Source organism: Caenorhabditis remanei, chromosome IV (assembly GCF_010183535.1).
Source record: "Caenorhabditis remanei strain PX506 chromosome IV, whole genome shotgun sequence".
In the NCBI taxonomy this organism is placed as follows: Eukaryota; Metazoa; Nematoda; class Chromadorea; order Rhabditida; family Rhabditidae; genus Caenorhabditis; species Caenorhabditis remanei.
This window is the reverse complement of record NC_071331.1, coordinates 11,289,763-11,306,596: the sequence shown is the minus strand read 5'-3', so window position 1 is coordinate 11,306,596 and position 16,834 is coordinate 11,289,763. Positions and strand designations below refer to the sequence as shown.

Genomic DNA, 16,834 nt, shown 5'->3' with positions numbered 1-16,834 from the left:
GAACAATTGGGTTGTACACCGGTGATAGGGGGAAACACTACAAGTCGAAACACAAGTATATAAAATAGGTAACAAGAAAAATAATAAAAACAAGGAAATGGTTTCAAAAAAATTAGAGAAGTCTTTCGGTTTTGTTTTCGAAATGATTCAACTCATCGTTGGTTTCGTCTTGTTCTGAAAATAGGAAAAGAATTTCAGGTATTTCAGAAGTAGTTCTTTTTCAGAAGAACAGATAACTCACGAGTAAGCAATTCAATCTGTTTGTATTGTCTTCGAATCTTCGCCTTCAACGCACAATTCTCATCTCTCAAATTCTCAATTTCGAAATTGAGATTGCTCTGGTGTCGTTCAAAACTGTTTCCCAGCGTCTCCTGACTCTTGATATTCTCTTCCAACTGCACAATTATCTGTCGACATCTATCCAATTCCGCCTGAGTCCTTGCCAACTCCCCACTCAATGCACTCTTTGCACTTTCAATCGTTGCCATTCGACTCTGCTTCAATTCAGTCTCTTTTTCAGATGCCTCTGCTCTATCCATTGCTCTTTTTCGTTCCGCCAATATCTCTGTCTTACTCTCATTTATTGATTCCTCATGCTTTTTCTTCCATTCATCACAATCCGCGAGTGCTTTTTTCAGTCGAAGTGCAAGATTATCTGCATTTTTCTGTGCAGAATTGAATTGCCGGGTGGTTTCTTGCAGTTGATTCGTTTGTTTTCGGAGTGTCGTTTGGAGGGATTCTTTTTCCTGAAAAATAAATTTTCTGTTTCGAGTCGGGAATAAGTAATTATTGGTTATCCCACTGCTCTGGTATCTTCATAATGGTCCAATTCACAAGATAGCAAAAAAACCAAAAAACTTTTTTACTTCTAGCAAAAAAGGGTTTTGGTTTTTTTGCTATCTTGTGAATTGGTCCATAACCTGGCAAATACTGAAGACAAGAAAATTTTAAACGGAGTTCTGAATCCCCACATCCTTTTATCGAAAAAAGTTTTCACAAATGATTGAATCTCATAATAACAAACGAGCTCTACTGAATCCAATTTTGACTTTGTGCGTTTTCAATCACCAAACAAAGTTTTTAGTGTTTCAATTTCTGTGTATTTGGGAGCAATAATTTGAAGCTCGTTTCATTGATGCTCTTCATAAGAACACTTATTTCGCTCAGCTCTGGTGAAGATCTTCACCACAGAAAGACCCAATTCATATTTTTCAGTTTCATAATCATCACAAAATAGTTTCAAACTCTGTAACACAATTTTGCAAAAGCTTTTGGATCAGCTCTAGAAAAAAGAATGCCTACCGATTCAACAGCTGACAACTGTGATTTGTAGACATCCAACTCTCGTTTGACCAATTGAAGATCCGTATTGATTGCTGCTTTTTCTCTGAAAATGCACTAACATTTCATCAGATTCTATACAAATTTGTCCCGTTTTGAAAACCTAATTTTTCTGTTACCCGAGTTTCATGAATTTGGTTGCAAACCTGTATCTGAATTGTCCAAAGCGCTAAACATTCAAACCCTAATTTGACCTACTTTTCCAACTCCAAAATCCTCCTTTCCTTCTCCATAACCTGTGAAGTCGACGGAGATCTTTGTAATCCAACAGAATTCGAAATCGATGACGTCATATCATACGTGGAATCTCTCCGACCTCTCAACGAATACATAGATGACGTCATATCGGAAACCGAGTCTTTTCGACTCAATCCAACAGTACGAATCGATGAAAATGAGCCAATCGAAGTGAGTGAATACTGCCTTCCCAACGTGGATAATCTACCTGAACTAGATCTACCGTAATCCGAATCAACACTCGATTCTCGTTGGAATGTCTCGATTTGACTCTTCTGAGTCGAGTTCTCATTCTCAAGTTTCGAATTTTTCCGTTTCACATCTTCCACTTTCTGTTCCATTTCTTTGAGTCTTTCCTTGTGACTATCCTTCAATTCTTTCACACAATCAGCCATCATCGCTTCCTTATCTTCTAGTTTTCTCTCCAATCGGTTCACTTCGTTTCCACGTTTTCGGCATTCGTCTTTCTGAAAAAAATGAGATAGAAACCGATATCGAGAGAATCAGGTGAAGTTGAAACAGAATTTCACAGCTTTTACAACGTTTTTACTGACTGAGAGTTGAACATTTTGAGTCAGATTGAGCCTTGAAGATTATTTTATTACACTTATCTAATGAATGATTTATTTTTGACGAAGGGACAGGCCACTTATTCGACAACCTGGAATATAGTCTAAATAGCATTTTATTCATGTTTCAGCTGTTTTAGATATCGTGGTTTCGTTCGGACCTATTGATTCGTGTGAGGTTTCTGCTGGCTCTCATATTCAACAGATGAAATTTACAGTACGGTTTCAGATAGCTTTGAAATGGTAACATGTATTTGAGGGACGATGTAATGATATATCGCTTTATAAAGGAATTTAAAGTGTCTAGAACACCTTAGAACTTTTGAGCTCTCAAACAATTCTGTACAGTTTCTCGCAAATTACGTGACTATGACCAGTTCGATCGAGTTCATACTCCAACGAATCAAATTTACCATGAATCATATTGTGTTCAACATGAAACAGAGAAAGCTAGTTTCAATTTGCTTCCTAGTTTTCGACATTCTTCTTCTAATATCGGATGATAAGTGATAAGAAAGTTGCATTATTAAGATGATCTAGTGACGTTGAAACAGAAAGTCTCAACTTCTGAAAATGAAACGTGATTTCAGAAGTTTCAGAAGTTAAAATGCCTTTAAATGAACACAACTTTTAAAACAAAATTTAACAACTCTCACTGTTTCAGAGTCCCTAAGATTTTCAGAATCATGGTTTCCGTAATTCCCATGGTCATCAGAAAAAAAAAACGGTTTCACCTGGATTTGAGATGATAGCAGTAGTCAATATAATTACTTATGTTAAACTATCAGACTTTATGTAGCTCATTGTCAAAAAGTTGTGAAACAGGAATTTCATAAATTACTGTTTTTTGAAGAGAATGTAGTTTTCAGTGTGGAAAAAGAAAATGTTTGTTCATTGTTTTTTAATTAAACTTCACGAAACATCCACCCGTACTCAAAACTCAAAACCTTTTCACATAATAATTCTCGATTTTATTCACTAGTGTTTCCACAGTACATATTATGTTTGTCATTACCTGCTAATAGTTTTGTTCTGCATTTCTAGCATTACTTTGAATTACTTTGTACTTATTTTATCAAAATTTACAGTTATGAAAAAGAAGGAGTTTCAAGTGTTTAACAATATTTGAGTCTATCAATTCTTATTTGGGATCATCATGAATTCGGAAGAAAAAATACACCATTGGATTAAGATAACAATTTCGTTTTAACTTAAAAAAGATTCGATGAAACACAAAGAAATTCCCCACTCACCAACTCGTCAATCTTCTTCGCCTGCTTCTGAATTATTTCCTTCGCCGTCGTCAATTCCTCATTCAATTTCTCCTTCTCCCTCTCAATCTTCCTCGTTGAATTCCTCTCATTCAGAGCAACATTATCAAGACGTGCAATCTTTTCCTGAAAGTGGAGGCAACTGTGTTTCAGATAAATCTCTTTCGGAACTCACATTCAATTCCGTTATCAATTTTTGCATGTCTCCAATCGTGTTGTTCTGTCTCGAATGTCTTGCTTTCTCATCTTCCAACGCTGTTTCCAATCTGAAATATTCTATTGAAAATTCATGAACTCCAGTCTATTCCTCCCTACTTAGCAATCATAATCTTCTGTTCATTTGTCTCATCCAGAAGTTTCTGCACCTGATTTTGAAGTTCATCAATAATTGACGTCTTCTCCATCAACTCCTTCTCCATATTTCCATAATGAGAATCTTGTCGATTTTGTGCTTCTTTCAGCTGAAAATATGTCCTGTTTCAAGATCTTTGGAAATTGTATTCTCTCGAGAATTCACAGTTTTAATATCACTTCAGTACACATTTACAAACCTTCAAATTCTCCGCTTCCAAATCCGATTTCTCCATATTCAATTGCTCAATTCTGCGCTCATAATCTCGGAGGACGTCATTCATTTTCTACAAAATATCCTATAAGATTATTGGAAGTTCCCCATTTTATCACTTTTTGAAATAAAATTCAGTTTCAGTCTTTTGTTATTTTAGTGTACGTTTAATAATAGTTCAATACATCTTGTTATCTAAGAAAACTGACCATAACTTTCTTGTGTTGATCATTGTATTTCTTCTCCAAAACACTGAAAATCTCCTCATTCTGCTCCATTTCTTCCATCGTCTTTCGGAATTCACGCTCTTTTTCCAGTAGTTTCTGAAAGTGACAGTTTTTGAATATTGTATGGTATACGTTATTGCAGATCGATAAAAATTAGGAAAACTTCCAGTTTCAGAATATCTGAATCATTTGTGAAGATTCTTGAGAAATGATTGGTTGCTCAGTTCAATTGTTGGTTGACTCAAGGTTATTCCCATTAATTAACTCATTTTATGGGTTTTTAATTGGTTTAAATGTTTTTCCTATTTTTTGTCTCTACCAAAGAACATCCAGTTTCAGACTTCTCACATAACTAACTTCATATTGAGTAACTTGTTCCAGGAGTCTCTCACTTGAAATTCAATTCAGAACGGGCTAGTTAACTAGTTCTCAAGACCAATAACAAGATGCAAACTAATAAAAAGCGAATTTGTCTTGCAACACAGGAAATTTTGGATGGGATCAAAAATCTGTTTCTATGTTTAGACATAAAAGGTTGCAAGGCTGAACATCTAATGCGGAACCTCCTAATTTAAGAGAAACGTTGGTATAATTTTCCTTATTTTCAAGACGTTAATGGACTTTTTAAAGAGTTTGCCAAAAACGGAAAGTTCGTGAAATGCTTCGAAAAAGATTTAGTTTTGCCTTCTCACAATTATTAAAAACATAAAATATTGAACGCTAGTAAGAGGAAGATCTAACCCGGAAATCCAAAAAGAAATGCTCGATTTTTTTGAAATGTCAGATGGCATGTTGAACAACAGAGGAAAATTCTGTTTCAAAGTTTCATAATCTAATTTCATGGCATCTGAGCAACTGCTATGGTCGATGAATTATAATTTTTCCAGTGAAGTCCCTGTTTCTGGATATTGCAATAGACTTCACAGCCAATTTCGATTATTAATGAAATTCATAATTTTAAAAAAACTGTTTCAACATGTTTGTGAAAACAGAAACATTTGTTCCGGGAACTTTTCAGTCTGCTATATTCTCCCCAAAAAACATTTCATAAAACCCCACAATCCACTCGCCTCTCTGCCTCTCTTCTCCACTTCCTCCATCTCCTTTTGCACTTTGATTTTCTCCGTTTTCTCTCGGTCCAGGAGCTGAAACAAGTAATTAATTTTAATTATTGTGGCAGTTATTAATGCCGAATTTCATGAAAAAATTTACTACGAACATTCAGTTTCAGATATTTTATAAGGTTTCTAAAATATGGAACATATGATATTTCTAGGGGTACTGTGAGATAAAATTGTGTTTTTGGAACCTGGTAAAAATTTAATTGGTGATCTAAAACTTCCTGCTGACTGCTGGTGTGTGGTTTCTAGTGTCTAAAAATCTTTTACAAGAAGCCATGCTACTGGAACGAATTTAAAGGAAAAATCTGAAAGAATGAAATGCAATTCGTGGTGTAGGCTATAATTTATAGCCTCTCAACACATGCGAAAACCATAAAAATCTCGCGAGAAAAATATCCGAAAAATAAGAATAAAAGTGTGATTCAACGATTTCTTGTTACACATATTTGATAGATTTTCTGTTTCTAGAAACTATCAAGTACTGGGAGAAACCGATCTCTCCAGTAGATGTCTGCAGTATATGATCTTCGATCGAAAGATTTCTTTTTATCTCTTAAACCACCCACCATGCTCAACTTCAAGTTCTCCTTCAACGCCTCCTCATTCTTCACTTCCATCTCCTGAATCTCCTCTTCCAACTTCATTTTCTCCATCTCCAACTCTTGTATTCTCTCTTTATCCCTATTCTTGGGTATCAATCCCCTCGCCAAATGATGTATCCGATACCACGGCCATTGGGATAACTGAGCGAATTGTCTGACATTCTCTTGAATTGTCACAATTGCTTCTGCTTTTCTTCTCCTCTCCAATAGATCTGCTTGAACATTCAGATATCGAATATTGGCTTGAATCAAGACAATAAACGATGAGATATACTCATTTCTCTTTCTTTCCAACTCAGAAATCACTCCAACTTTACAGAATAATTTCGTTTTTCCGACTGCGTATCTCTCTTTCCGAACGTCTGCATCTTGACAGATATGAGCGCATTTCTCCTTCTCACTTGCTCCAGAAACCTTCTCTTTATTCTTTAGAAGAAGGGAGTATCTCTCAATGAATTCTGAATGTGGAAGACGTGATGGGTAGCCTTCACGGCAGATTCTAATTCCTTCGAGCACACCGTTGCATCTGGAAAAACGGGGAATGTAGGAAATGTTTCAAAAAGATCATAGAGAAACTGCATAATCTTTTTAAAAAAATCGTCTGTCTCATGGAACCCTTATATTACTTCACAGTGCTTGTTATGCATTAACCACGACTTTTCACATGCCTCTACACCTATTATACGTCAAGCCCAGAAACTCACTTCAACTGAGCCAAAACCAATGGAGCATCAATCTTCCCTGGAAGTTTCTCATAATTTGGAACAACGCATCGAATGAAATGAGCAGATGACGTGTTAAGTGTGTCGAGGAGACATTGTAGTTGGTTCTGGAAATATTGTTGTTACTGTTTCATAATTGTTTTATTATCAAGTATCGATCAGTGGAATCAGTTCGTTCATTTTAATCATCACAAAATAATCATGGTGACGTCATAGCAAATTGATAATGTCTTTATCTGATTTTGAAAGCTCATTTAATCTTCAAATTCTTATCAAAAAGTTATTACCTATTGAACATTAAAATATTAGAGATCCCCCTAATGATTTTCACGTACCCCACATTCCTTTTCAGGACCAATTTGCACTTTAAGACAATACACGTTCGCTTTGGAGAATTGCTCGGATTGTGAAAACGAGTTTTAAAAACGCCGCACGATTTCCCACTTTTGATTATCAGACAACATTGGGTATGCAGAAAAAAAAGAAACACAACACAACAAGACTAAAAAGTGCGAACTCACTTTATACAAGAATGAAACGGTAGAATTGGTGATAGTGCCTCGTCGTGCCTTCAGGTTGTTTGCAGGGACTGAAACATTAAAATCAAATTTAACTGAGAATGAGAATGAAAACCGTGCAAAATAAAATGTGAGTAACAGTTTCAGACTTTTTCTAAATCCGGGAATTGTTCTATTGAACAATTCGACAGAGTCAACGAACGCTCTCACTCTGAATCATAAAATCTAACCTGGAGGGAACAAGACTTTCAACAGTGGATGAGTAGACTGTGACAGGATATCCAACACCGACGTCTCCACATTATCTCGATTCTTTTCCAGCCATCCATCAATATTATAATGAACTTCTCCGGCATAGTGTTGAACTGCGAAGTGACGGACTGTCGAGTACTTTTGAGATTGTTTGGACTTTTTGAAACTAGAATCTCCGGCTAGATTTGAGCAGAGCTTCTCGAGGAGTGACTTCTCGGATCCATTGGGGACAACACATTCTTCTTCCAGGAAGGAGAGAACACCCATTGGCTGGAATGAAATAAAACGGTTTCAGTACTATTTCATAATTCAAGAACGCAGATTGGCTCAGTTATTTTAACATCGATTCCTATTCCCATAAGATTTTGTACAGGAACACTTTTTTCAGACCAGTTACTCTGCATTTTTGAAAAAATTCTAGGCTTACTTGAGCGTTCTCAATGATCTGATTTTGATGAACTGTTTCCAAAAATCGTTATAATTTTACATTAAGAATTGCAACCTCAATCCCCATCTCAAAATCCTACCTTTTCAATCAGATCAATCGTCGGCTGGAGATGATTCGCAAAATTGACTTGAGTCCATTTGATTCCCTCTTCCAAATAGTCACTTTGCTCTTTCACAAACATAAAATGATTGAAGAATTGTTGAAGTTTCTCATTTGTATAATTGATACAGAACTGTTCGAATGAGTTTTTCTCAATGATTTCAAATCCAGCAATATCGAGAACTGCGATGAATCGACTGTTTCGGCAAGCTGTAATGAGTGGGAAGAATTGACATGCGACAATGGAATAGTTCGTTCTCGTTCTCAAATGGATGATTGATAAATGAACCGACGGTTTCAACAAGTTGCTATTATGTGTTTTGTTCAATTAAATACAGTATTATGTTTTCGGAAAAATTTAGAGGCATTCCACTAATTTCCAAAAACTGCTTTGAGAACCCTAATGTATTCTTATCACTGTCACTAAGAAAGGCCGCCGAATGTCCGTGGAGTTTTAGGACGTGACCTATACAATTGAAAAGCTAAAAAAAAAACGATAATTCTGATTATATATTCAGTTTTTGCGCTCGAGGCCTAGTATTCAAGAAAAACGAGATCTAAGTTTGGACCACTTACGAGTCATTATCTAACCGACTTGTGTAAAATAACGACAGCATGGTGTGGGTAATGTCTTGTCAGTAATCCAAATTTTGACCTCGTTTTTCTCGAATACCAGGCATCGTGGGGAAAAACTGAATATATGTTTGAAATAAGCGTTCTCAGCTTTCCTATGATATAGGTCACGTTCCATAACATAACACTCGATGACCTTTCCTAGTCATTTATTTCGGTTCACTGTACAAAAACACACAGCTAAACAGTGAACGGTTGCACACCTAATTTGTGTTTCAAACTTAACATTAAGCTTCTATAGAATATACTTGATCAATGGGAAGAATGCTTGACCTGCTCTTGTCCGCCCAAATAACTTACAGGTTTTAGTATCATCAACTGAAAATGCGTCATTGCATCGTTTGACGACCCATCCGAACAATCTCTCGTACAGTACTTTTGCCATTGCCGATGCAGAACTTAAAGTCTGAAAAATTCACTTTTTCATCTAGGTTAGAAAACAAGTTTTAAAAAATTCAACTTAATCTTTTTCGACATTTCAGATTCTATATTTTCAACAACTTCGGGAAGGAAAAGACATCAATTTGGAAGTTTTTTATTCACTCACTTTAGCTAGATTCTGATTCTTCCTGATCAGTTTATCATGAACTTTTATCGTCGGCTGAGTTAATGCATCCACCAGTTTCGAGCTTTTCATTTCCAGCAGCTCGGCGATATTGTCCACTTCTGAAATTCCATTTTTTTTCATCAAAAAGTCCCTCATTCCGAATCAGTTTCTTTTCTATTTTCTATGTGTTCACTGCAACTCATCCATCTTTTTCACTACTGTTTCTATCTTCTTTTTGCACACTTTTTATTTCGCGTAACCCCTGTGAGTGACGATTGAAAAACAGATAGAAGAGGCGAGTGTGTAACGAATTTTTGTTCGATCATCAATTAAACTCAGTCCCCTTCTTGTTTCATTCTCTTTCGTTTAGTGTTTCGAACAAAAAGTTAAAAAGAAGTGAATGAGTGAGAAGACACTGGGAGACATTTCACTTTGAAATGTTGAAAAAGATATGACAGGTGAGAGTAAAAGTGGTGAGATCGAATGGGCTGGGAGCGCCAGTGATGGAATGTGGGATTTTCATTGAACAACGTAAAAAAATATGAATAAATATTGGAATTAACAATTGTTACAGCTACTTAAAAAAATATTTACTGTAGCAGAAAAATGTTATAAGAGACGCTTTGTTGGGTCACAACACTGATTCTGATTTCATACCAATCAAAATTTTTTTATTAATAATCTCCCAGACTTTTCGGTTATTCTTAAAATAATTCTAATCCCTCTGAATGAGCGAAACGTCAAGTTAACTCACTATTGAACCGTTAAAATTTGAGAAAATATGCGTAAAGTTTGAAACGGGCATAGCAGCTTTGACCGAGTGTTGACCTCTTACTGTTTCGATATTTACAGTAGTCGGTTACTGTAACCACAGTTTGATTTTGAAAAATTATGAAATGTCATATACCTTATTTTCTCTATGTATCAAGATATTTTCCTTTGTAATGCTACCTAATTCTAACATTTTCAGTTTCATAGAAGTAATAACAGATTCAATGTTCAATTACACATGTTTCGTATCCTCTTATCCCGAACTACTTTATCTGTATTCCTACCTTGCATACTCTCCACAAAAGAAACATCCAATCCACTCCTCTCTCCAAATTTGATATCACCAATCCACAAAACTGCTGACAGAATTTGAAAAATCCATATCTTCTCCTCCTCACTGAATCCAATCTTCGAGAATGCTTCATCTGTGAGTTTAGCAGTTTCAGCATCAACAATCGATGGGTCGTCATTTCGCAGATATTTGTACTGTTCCACTTTCTTCGATAATTTCAGAAAACTTTTGTGTGGATTATCGAAATAATTGGAGAGCATTTGATAGAAAATATGGAAGTTTCGGTCACCATCACTTTGGGAGACTACTCGAGACTTTTCGAGGAGATCTGGAAATTTCAGATGGGGGAGATTAGGCGAGAAGGGGAGGCTTACAGCATTCAATTTTGGCTCCGATTAGTTTTGAGTTCTCGTCGAACTCGATTCTGATGAACTTTCCCTGAAAAAAATCACGCAACTCGCATATCAACGCGTAAATTTTGGAGAACAGTTATTGAAACACACTGAAACTGTGAATAAACAAAAATTCTCAGTTTCAGTTATTTCAGAATTGTCCCTTCCTTTTGCGTTAAAGGATTGCAAATTCGATTCCGTCGCATAATCAAAAACTCACAAATCTGGAACTATTGCTATTATGAGTGGTTCTCGCATTTCCCATTGCTTCCAAAAGTACTCCACTCGTCACAACACACTCTCCAATTGTATTATTTGAACCACTAGAACTCAGAATGAAATCGATGATTTTCTTCGTGTTCTCGGTTTTTCCAGCTCCTGATTCTCCGCTGAAAATATGAAATTTGCGCATTTTGAAGAGCCAACATCCTCGAATTCAATAGTAAACCATGAATAGAGCAGAGATTTTTTGAGTTTGATGAAACCGTAATATTGAATAGTCCTGATCTGTTCTTGATAGATTATAGTTATTAGCACGGCACGCTTCTTACTACCGCGCTCTACCGAAACAAAAGAAAATAATGTGGGAAATTGAAAGACTCAGAGAAAAAGAGTCATTTCTCAAGGGATTTCGGTGGAGCGCAGTCGTAAGAACTGTGAAGAGCTAATATCACACCTAGAAATCTTAGTATTGAGGAAACTGGAATAATCTCGGCTCATTTAAAACCTAATAATTACAACATCCCTGAAACAGTATAACCCAGTGACTCACGTAATTAGAATCGACTGATTCCTTCCACCTTTCAAAATTCCATGAAATGCATTCTGTGCGACAGAATAAACATGTGGAGGTAGATCATTCCGATGCTGATATAATTGTTTCACTTCATCAGAATATATTGGAATTGTTCGCCACGGGTTGATGACGACACAGAATAGACCGCAGTATGTCTGTAAATTGATTATGCTTTCTGAATAATATGATAACTAATTTATTCCTGACAATGATAATTTTTGATGAATTAACGAATCCCAAATTATTGTAATAGTAAAAATTCTGACAATTACCAACTACTTGAAACAGAAATTCCCCACTTATCAAACTTACATGAATAACATTAGAAGTGTATCGTATGTTGAGTGCGTGGAGTACTGTAGCTGCATTCGGCTGTGTTAGAGTACACAAATCATCCGAATAATTGTTCAGACTCGGCACCTCGCATTTCGCTTTTTCGATTCGTTTCTGGAGAAAACATGGATTTATGAACAAAAGTGGAATAAATTAGTACTACTTTGTTTATACCAGTAACAGTACATATTTCAAATTTAGAAATCTTCAAAATACATTTAAAAAATCTGTTTCAAATCATTTTCAATTTTCGCTAGTGCATGTTAATGATAATAAGAATATGGACCGTGTTGACACATATGAATCAGAATAATCTCATATTGAGAATTTGACTGTAAGCTATCATGAAGAAACTGCCACGCACAGTATTTATAGAATTTTTTTCCTCATGAAGTGCCTTTTCAAACAATTGTTTTCAAAACATCCAAAATGGAAACCAATTCAAACTATCTTATCAACCCTTTATCATATTTGTCGAATTTCTCTTTGGATTGAAAGAGGCAAAAATATTGTGTTTCTCATTATAAAGAAATGGATATGGTCTAGAATAAGAACTTCTCGGGCCCGGCCCGACCGATCGGCCCGAAGTTCAGTTTTTTTTTCAAAAATTTTCCGATTTTTTTTTCGAAAAAAAGATTTCTTGTAGGTTTGGAATGTTTTTGAGGAATACAAAAAAGTTGAGCAAAAGAAAAAAATTCAAAAATTTAAACCGGGCAAATCTGGTTTTCATTTTTGAATAATTTTTTAAATGTTTCAAGTGTTCTAGAACCTCCGGATGTCGCACAGAAAATTATTAGACGGATTAAACCTTGAAACGCAACTCCAAACAGAAGTGTTACAATTCAGCCATTTCTATTTCGAAATTTCGCTACAAATCCCACAAAATGTAATGTTTCACAATTTTCATAACTTTCTCTACATTTTTCCACCATAATCCTCCTTGCCAAGGCGATAGTCACAGTATGATCCATATAATTTTCTACTTCAATCCCAAATCCCCACCATCCGTTAGTTATCCCTCTCTCTTCCACTTGCCCCCGTCATTTTCATGTAAATGTGTCCCTCATTCCATGATTTCTCTCGATTTCTGTCAGCTGTTGATCATTGGATTCGTGCCAGCAAAACATTCATCTTCTCTTCTTTTTTCTCCCAGTGAGACTCATTCAGTTAGTTAAGAATAATGTTCCCGTTCTTTCGAAAAAATGCTTTCTTATGCTTAACGTTCCTTTTTTTCATTTCAAAAAGAGAAATCTATAAATTGTGACATAATGTGCAAATGACCAGAGGAAAAAAGAAATCGAGAGGAGGTCATTTCGAAGGTTGAAGAGCATCCAATACTTTACACTTTATCTTATTTTTGCGTCTCTTCTTATCGCACTAAAATTTCCTTCGGGTTATTTTTTACGAAATTTGAGACAAAGGTGATGACCCTCTGATTGAACGGGAGACAGATGGACGTCTGGAGTCAGTTCAAGGAATATCGGGTAAAAATAACATGAAAATAATTGACTGAAGTTTACGATTGGTTTATGGAGGAAGGAATCGTAAATTTGGAAGTGAAGATAAAAAAGAGTGAAACATTTTGAAACAAATGTATCGAGGAGGTTAACGATCTGAAGTTTGTGGAAATCTTTGTAGAAGAAGAGCGAATTTAAAAATTGGGATTTGTGTTAAAAATCACTCGAAACAGAAAAAAACTGGCTAAAACTTCAGTAAAAAAGTTTCAGTCAATTCTACTAGAAAAAAAAACATTTCATATCGGAAAAACTGACCTTTTCAAATATGGACTTGACTTGAATTTGAGGGATTTTTACAAGCAATTAAAAAAAAACTAAATTCCACCGCCCCGTCTCCGAATTTCAATAAAATCACCAAGCATACAACCACTATTTATCCAATTACATCTCAAATTATACTAATGGATCGAAACAGGATAAATTGTCTTGGTATTGAAAATAAAGTCTCTTCTGTTTCCAATTCTCAATTAAATTAGTTTTCAATTTTCCGTGGCGCTTAGTCCAATTTCCACATAAATAACATCTATTGAATACTCAATTTGACATTCCTCTAACTGACCTTCTCAAAAAATCCCTGTTCATCTCTGAATCCAACCAACAAATCTGATAATCCTTCATCAATAACTGTCACCAATCGATAGCCAACTGCATCGTCTTCCATCCATATTTGATTGTTCAGATCTTCGATTCGTTCCTCTACTTTCTTCGTTTGCAAGTGTCTGAAAAAAGTGATAATTTTCTGTAGATGTTGTCCGTCCAATGATTTTTTAAAGTTTACTGGAGTAACATTAACTGTTAGAAACATGTGAAATATACGAAGAATGTAGTAAATTTTAATAGATTAACATGCTCAAAGTGAAAAAAAAACATTATCACAGTCAAATCAAAAAAGTCAATATTCAATATATCTTCAAAATTTCGATTCTGTAAACTTCCATTTTGAAACTGTCATGAAAAAATACTTCTACTGGGATTTTTTCTTTTAAAAAAAAGCGAAATTCGTCCCAACTCAGTGGGAAAGTTTGGAAGGACGCCGGAAGGTTTATGGATGGAAGGGGATATCGGAGTGTCGTTGCCACATTTTCAAAAATTCAAATCGTTTTTACAACTTTATTTATCACATTGTATGACGCAAAGCAAGAAAAAACACAAGAAAACATGAAAGCTTTATTTTCTGACATACTGAATATGTTTATCAGTCATTAAAATACTATATATTTTGTTTTTCTCGCTGTTTTTAGTTGATTATCAAAAGACGAAGTTGTAAAAACGATTTGAATTTTTGAAAATGTGGCAACGACACTCCGATATCCCCTTCCATCCATAAACCTTCCGGCGTCCTTCCAAATTTTCCCGCTGAGAAACGAGTCAAACTGATGGGCATAATTCAAAAAGTCGAAATTCCAATAAGATCAAAAATAATTTTTGGTTGATCTAAAAGCATTACCTTGAAACATAATTTTTGTTTTGACAGCAAAAAAGTGATAAGAGCCGTTGTTAATTTTTTCAGTTTCAGTTTTGCTTTACTGTCGAAAAAATAAAGTTTCGACAAGGATTTTCAAAAAACATTTTCGCGGGCTGGAACACGCAAGCGCATGAAGTTGTGGGCGGAGCTTAAATTGCAAGCTTAATTAAGCGGCGCGGTTCTAATTCCAGTTGTTTTTTTCCAAATTAAGAACCGCGCCGCTTGCAGTTTAAGCTCCGCCCACAACTTCATGCGCTTGCGTGTTCCAGCCCGCGAAAGTTTTTTTTGAAAATCCTTGTCGAAACTTTATTTTTTCGACAGTAATGCACGGTTGACTGAAACCAGTACAATTCCCGGAACTATTTTGAGGGTTATTCATGACAGTGTATTTTAATGCATTTTTCCTTAATCCCGAGCTTCGAGAAATTATTTTTCACAAATCTCAGGTTAGCGATAAAAATGAGAAAATGACTGTCAAAAAAGGGGAGAAATGTAGAAAAATAAGGAAAAACTAAGTAAAAATACATTTTTCGCTGTTTCTGAATCAGGAGAATTATGAATTACATTGCCGCTTTCTTGATACAGTACCGTCAAGACCCCCTACCAACTCTCAGATCCCTTTCTATCTCTCTATCTCACCTGAGAACATTCGGATCCAAATCGATTCCAGAAGCGGAATCCATCGTGTCTCCTCCAATAATCAATTCGAATTTCGAATAAATGAGTGATTCAGTCGAAGAAAAAAGAGGAAGAAAAGACACGAGTGATGATGATGATTCCTCTTTTTCTCCTCTCTCTTATTACACACAAAAACGAAATTTGTGGGGAAGAAAAACTGAGAGAAGGGGAGGGGTCCCCACTTCTCTCCACGTCGAAATCTCTCTGATTATTCATTTTCCGTTTTTTGTTTCTCTTGTTCCGTGGGGCGGGGAGAGGAGCAACAAGAATAGTTGAAGGAGGGGAGAAAATGAATAAGTGATTCATCATTTCGGTGCAAATTGCTTGTCATTATGAGTGTTTCGATCGAGGAGCATGCTCTTCACACTTTCTTCAAGAGGACCGGAGATGCTCATTTTGAATAGAATTTTATTCGTTGCAAGAAGAATGGTGGCAGCATTTTTTTAAAATTTGAATCGATCAATCAGGAAAAAAAATGAAACATGAAATGTTTTGAAATTTTAGGAACATCTAAATGCTACACTAGAATTAGCTGTCGACATAAAACTAAATAAAGTTAAGTCTGTTCAATAAAAATACGGTTTTGAGAAGTGGTGAATACATGAAATTTCTGAGCGATACGTTCGGTAGCATTTCTTATGCTATTTTCAGGTAGAGTATAGCATACAAGAGACGCAATTATTTCTTCTTGATTTTTAATTTATTTCAGTTTTTCCACGTTTTCAAACAGCCTACACACAAATTTTTTGAATGGAATTTGTCATAGTGGTAATAGAAAATTGTAAATATGTCAAATTGGAACAATAAGTGCAAGGAAATTGGCGAATCCAACAACAGGTGTGGAAAAATGGTTGTCATATGCCAGAATTGAAACAGTGTGATAGTGAAAAATAAATGTTCTACATTTATAATTTCCAGCTTCGTCTGCTCCATTAATGTCTGTTACTAGGGAAAGTCTGATTCACATACATAGCCATTTGATAGATTTACGTTTTCTCGTTCATATGAAAATTATGGATTCCAAAAATTGGATATTCAAAAGTTACGGCACGGATCAAATGTATCGGTAACAGAAATAAAAATCAATTCATTTGGAGTTTGTAATATATACAGTTTCGAAGATTTTAAAAATGTAGATGCTCTAGTTGTTACCGCTTCGATTTGGCTTCTCAGAATTGACACTCTTCTAACTTACACAAATTGAACAAGATTTTAAAATTAGAGGGTACACCAATAGAAAACGAGACGAAAATACTGTACGTAAACCAATTATTACCTTTATTAGTTGAGAGTAAAAGTGAAAATAAAAATAAAAACAATAAATGAGCAATTTTTCATTCAAATTGCCGCTATGTGAAACCGGTAAAACTGTAACTCAAAGTCCATTTCATCTGCTAACCAATTGTACAGGAAACGGATACAACCAGTCTGAAAATTG

The 16,834-nt window shown here is 35.4% G+C and overlaps 1 protein-coding gene across 1 annotated transcript; it reads right to left on the bottom strand.

Moving 5' to 3' along the window:
* Positions 1 to 112: 112 nt before the first annotated feature.
* GCK72_013283 (uncharacterized protein) lies at positions 113 to 15,401 on the bottom strand (the record flags this gene model as incomplete). Its single annotated transcript, XM_053729774.1, has 23 exons — positions 113 to 174; positions 242 to 746; positions 1,303 to 1,387; positions 1,540 to 2,045; positions 3,401 to 3,544; positions 3,594 to 3,684; positions 3,734 to 3,879; positions 3,970 to 4,056; positions 4,193 to 4,306; positions 5,898 to 6,459; positions 6,638 to 6,762; positions 7,177 to 7,244; positions 7,404 to 7,695; positions 7,953 to 8,182; positions 8,906 to 9,011; positions 9,153 to 9,271; positions 10,208 to 10,543; positions 10,590 to 10,653; positions 10,828 to 10,996; positions 11,380 to 11,558; positions 11,716 to 11,850; positions 13,813 to 13,972; positions 15,358 to 15,401. The coding sequence occupies 23 exons, from the start codon at positions 15,399 to 15,401 to the stop codon at positions 113 to 115; spliced, it is 4,329 nt and encodes a 1,442-aa protein (XP_053584546.1).
* Positions 15,402 to 16,834: the final 1,433 nt, after the last annotated feature.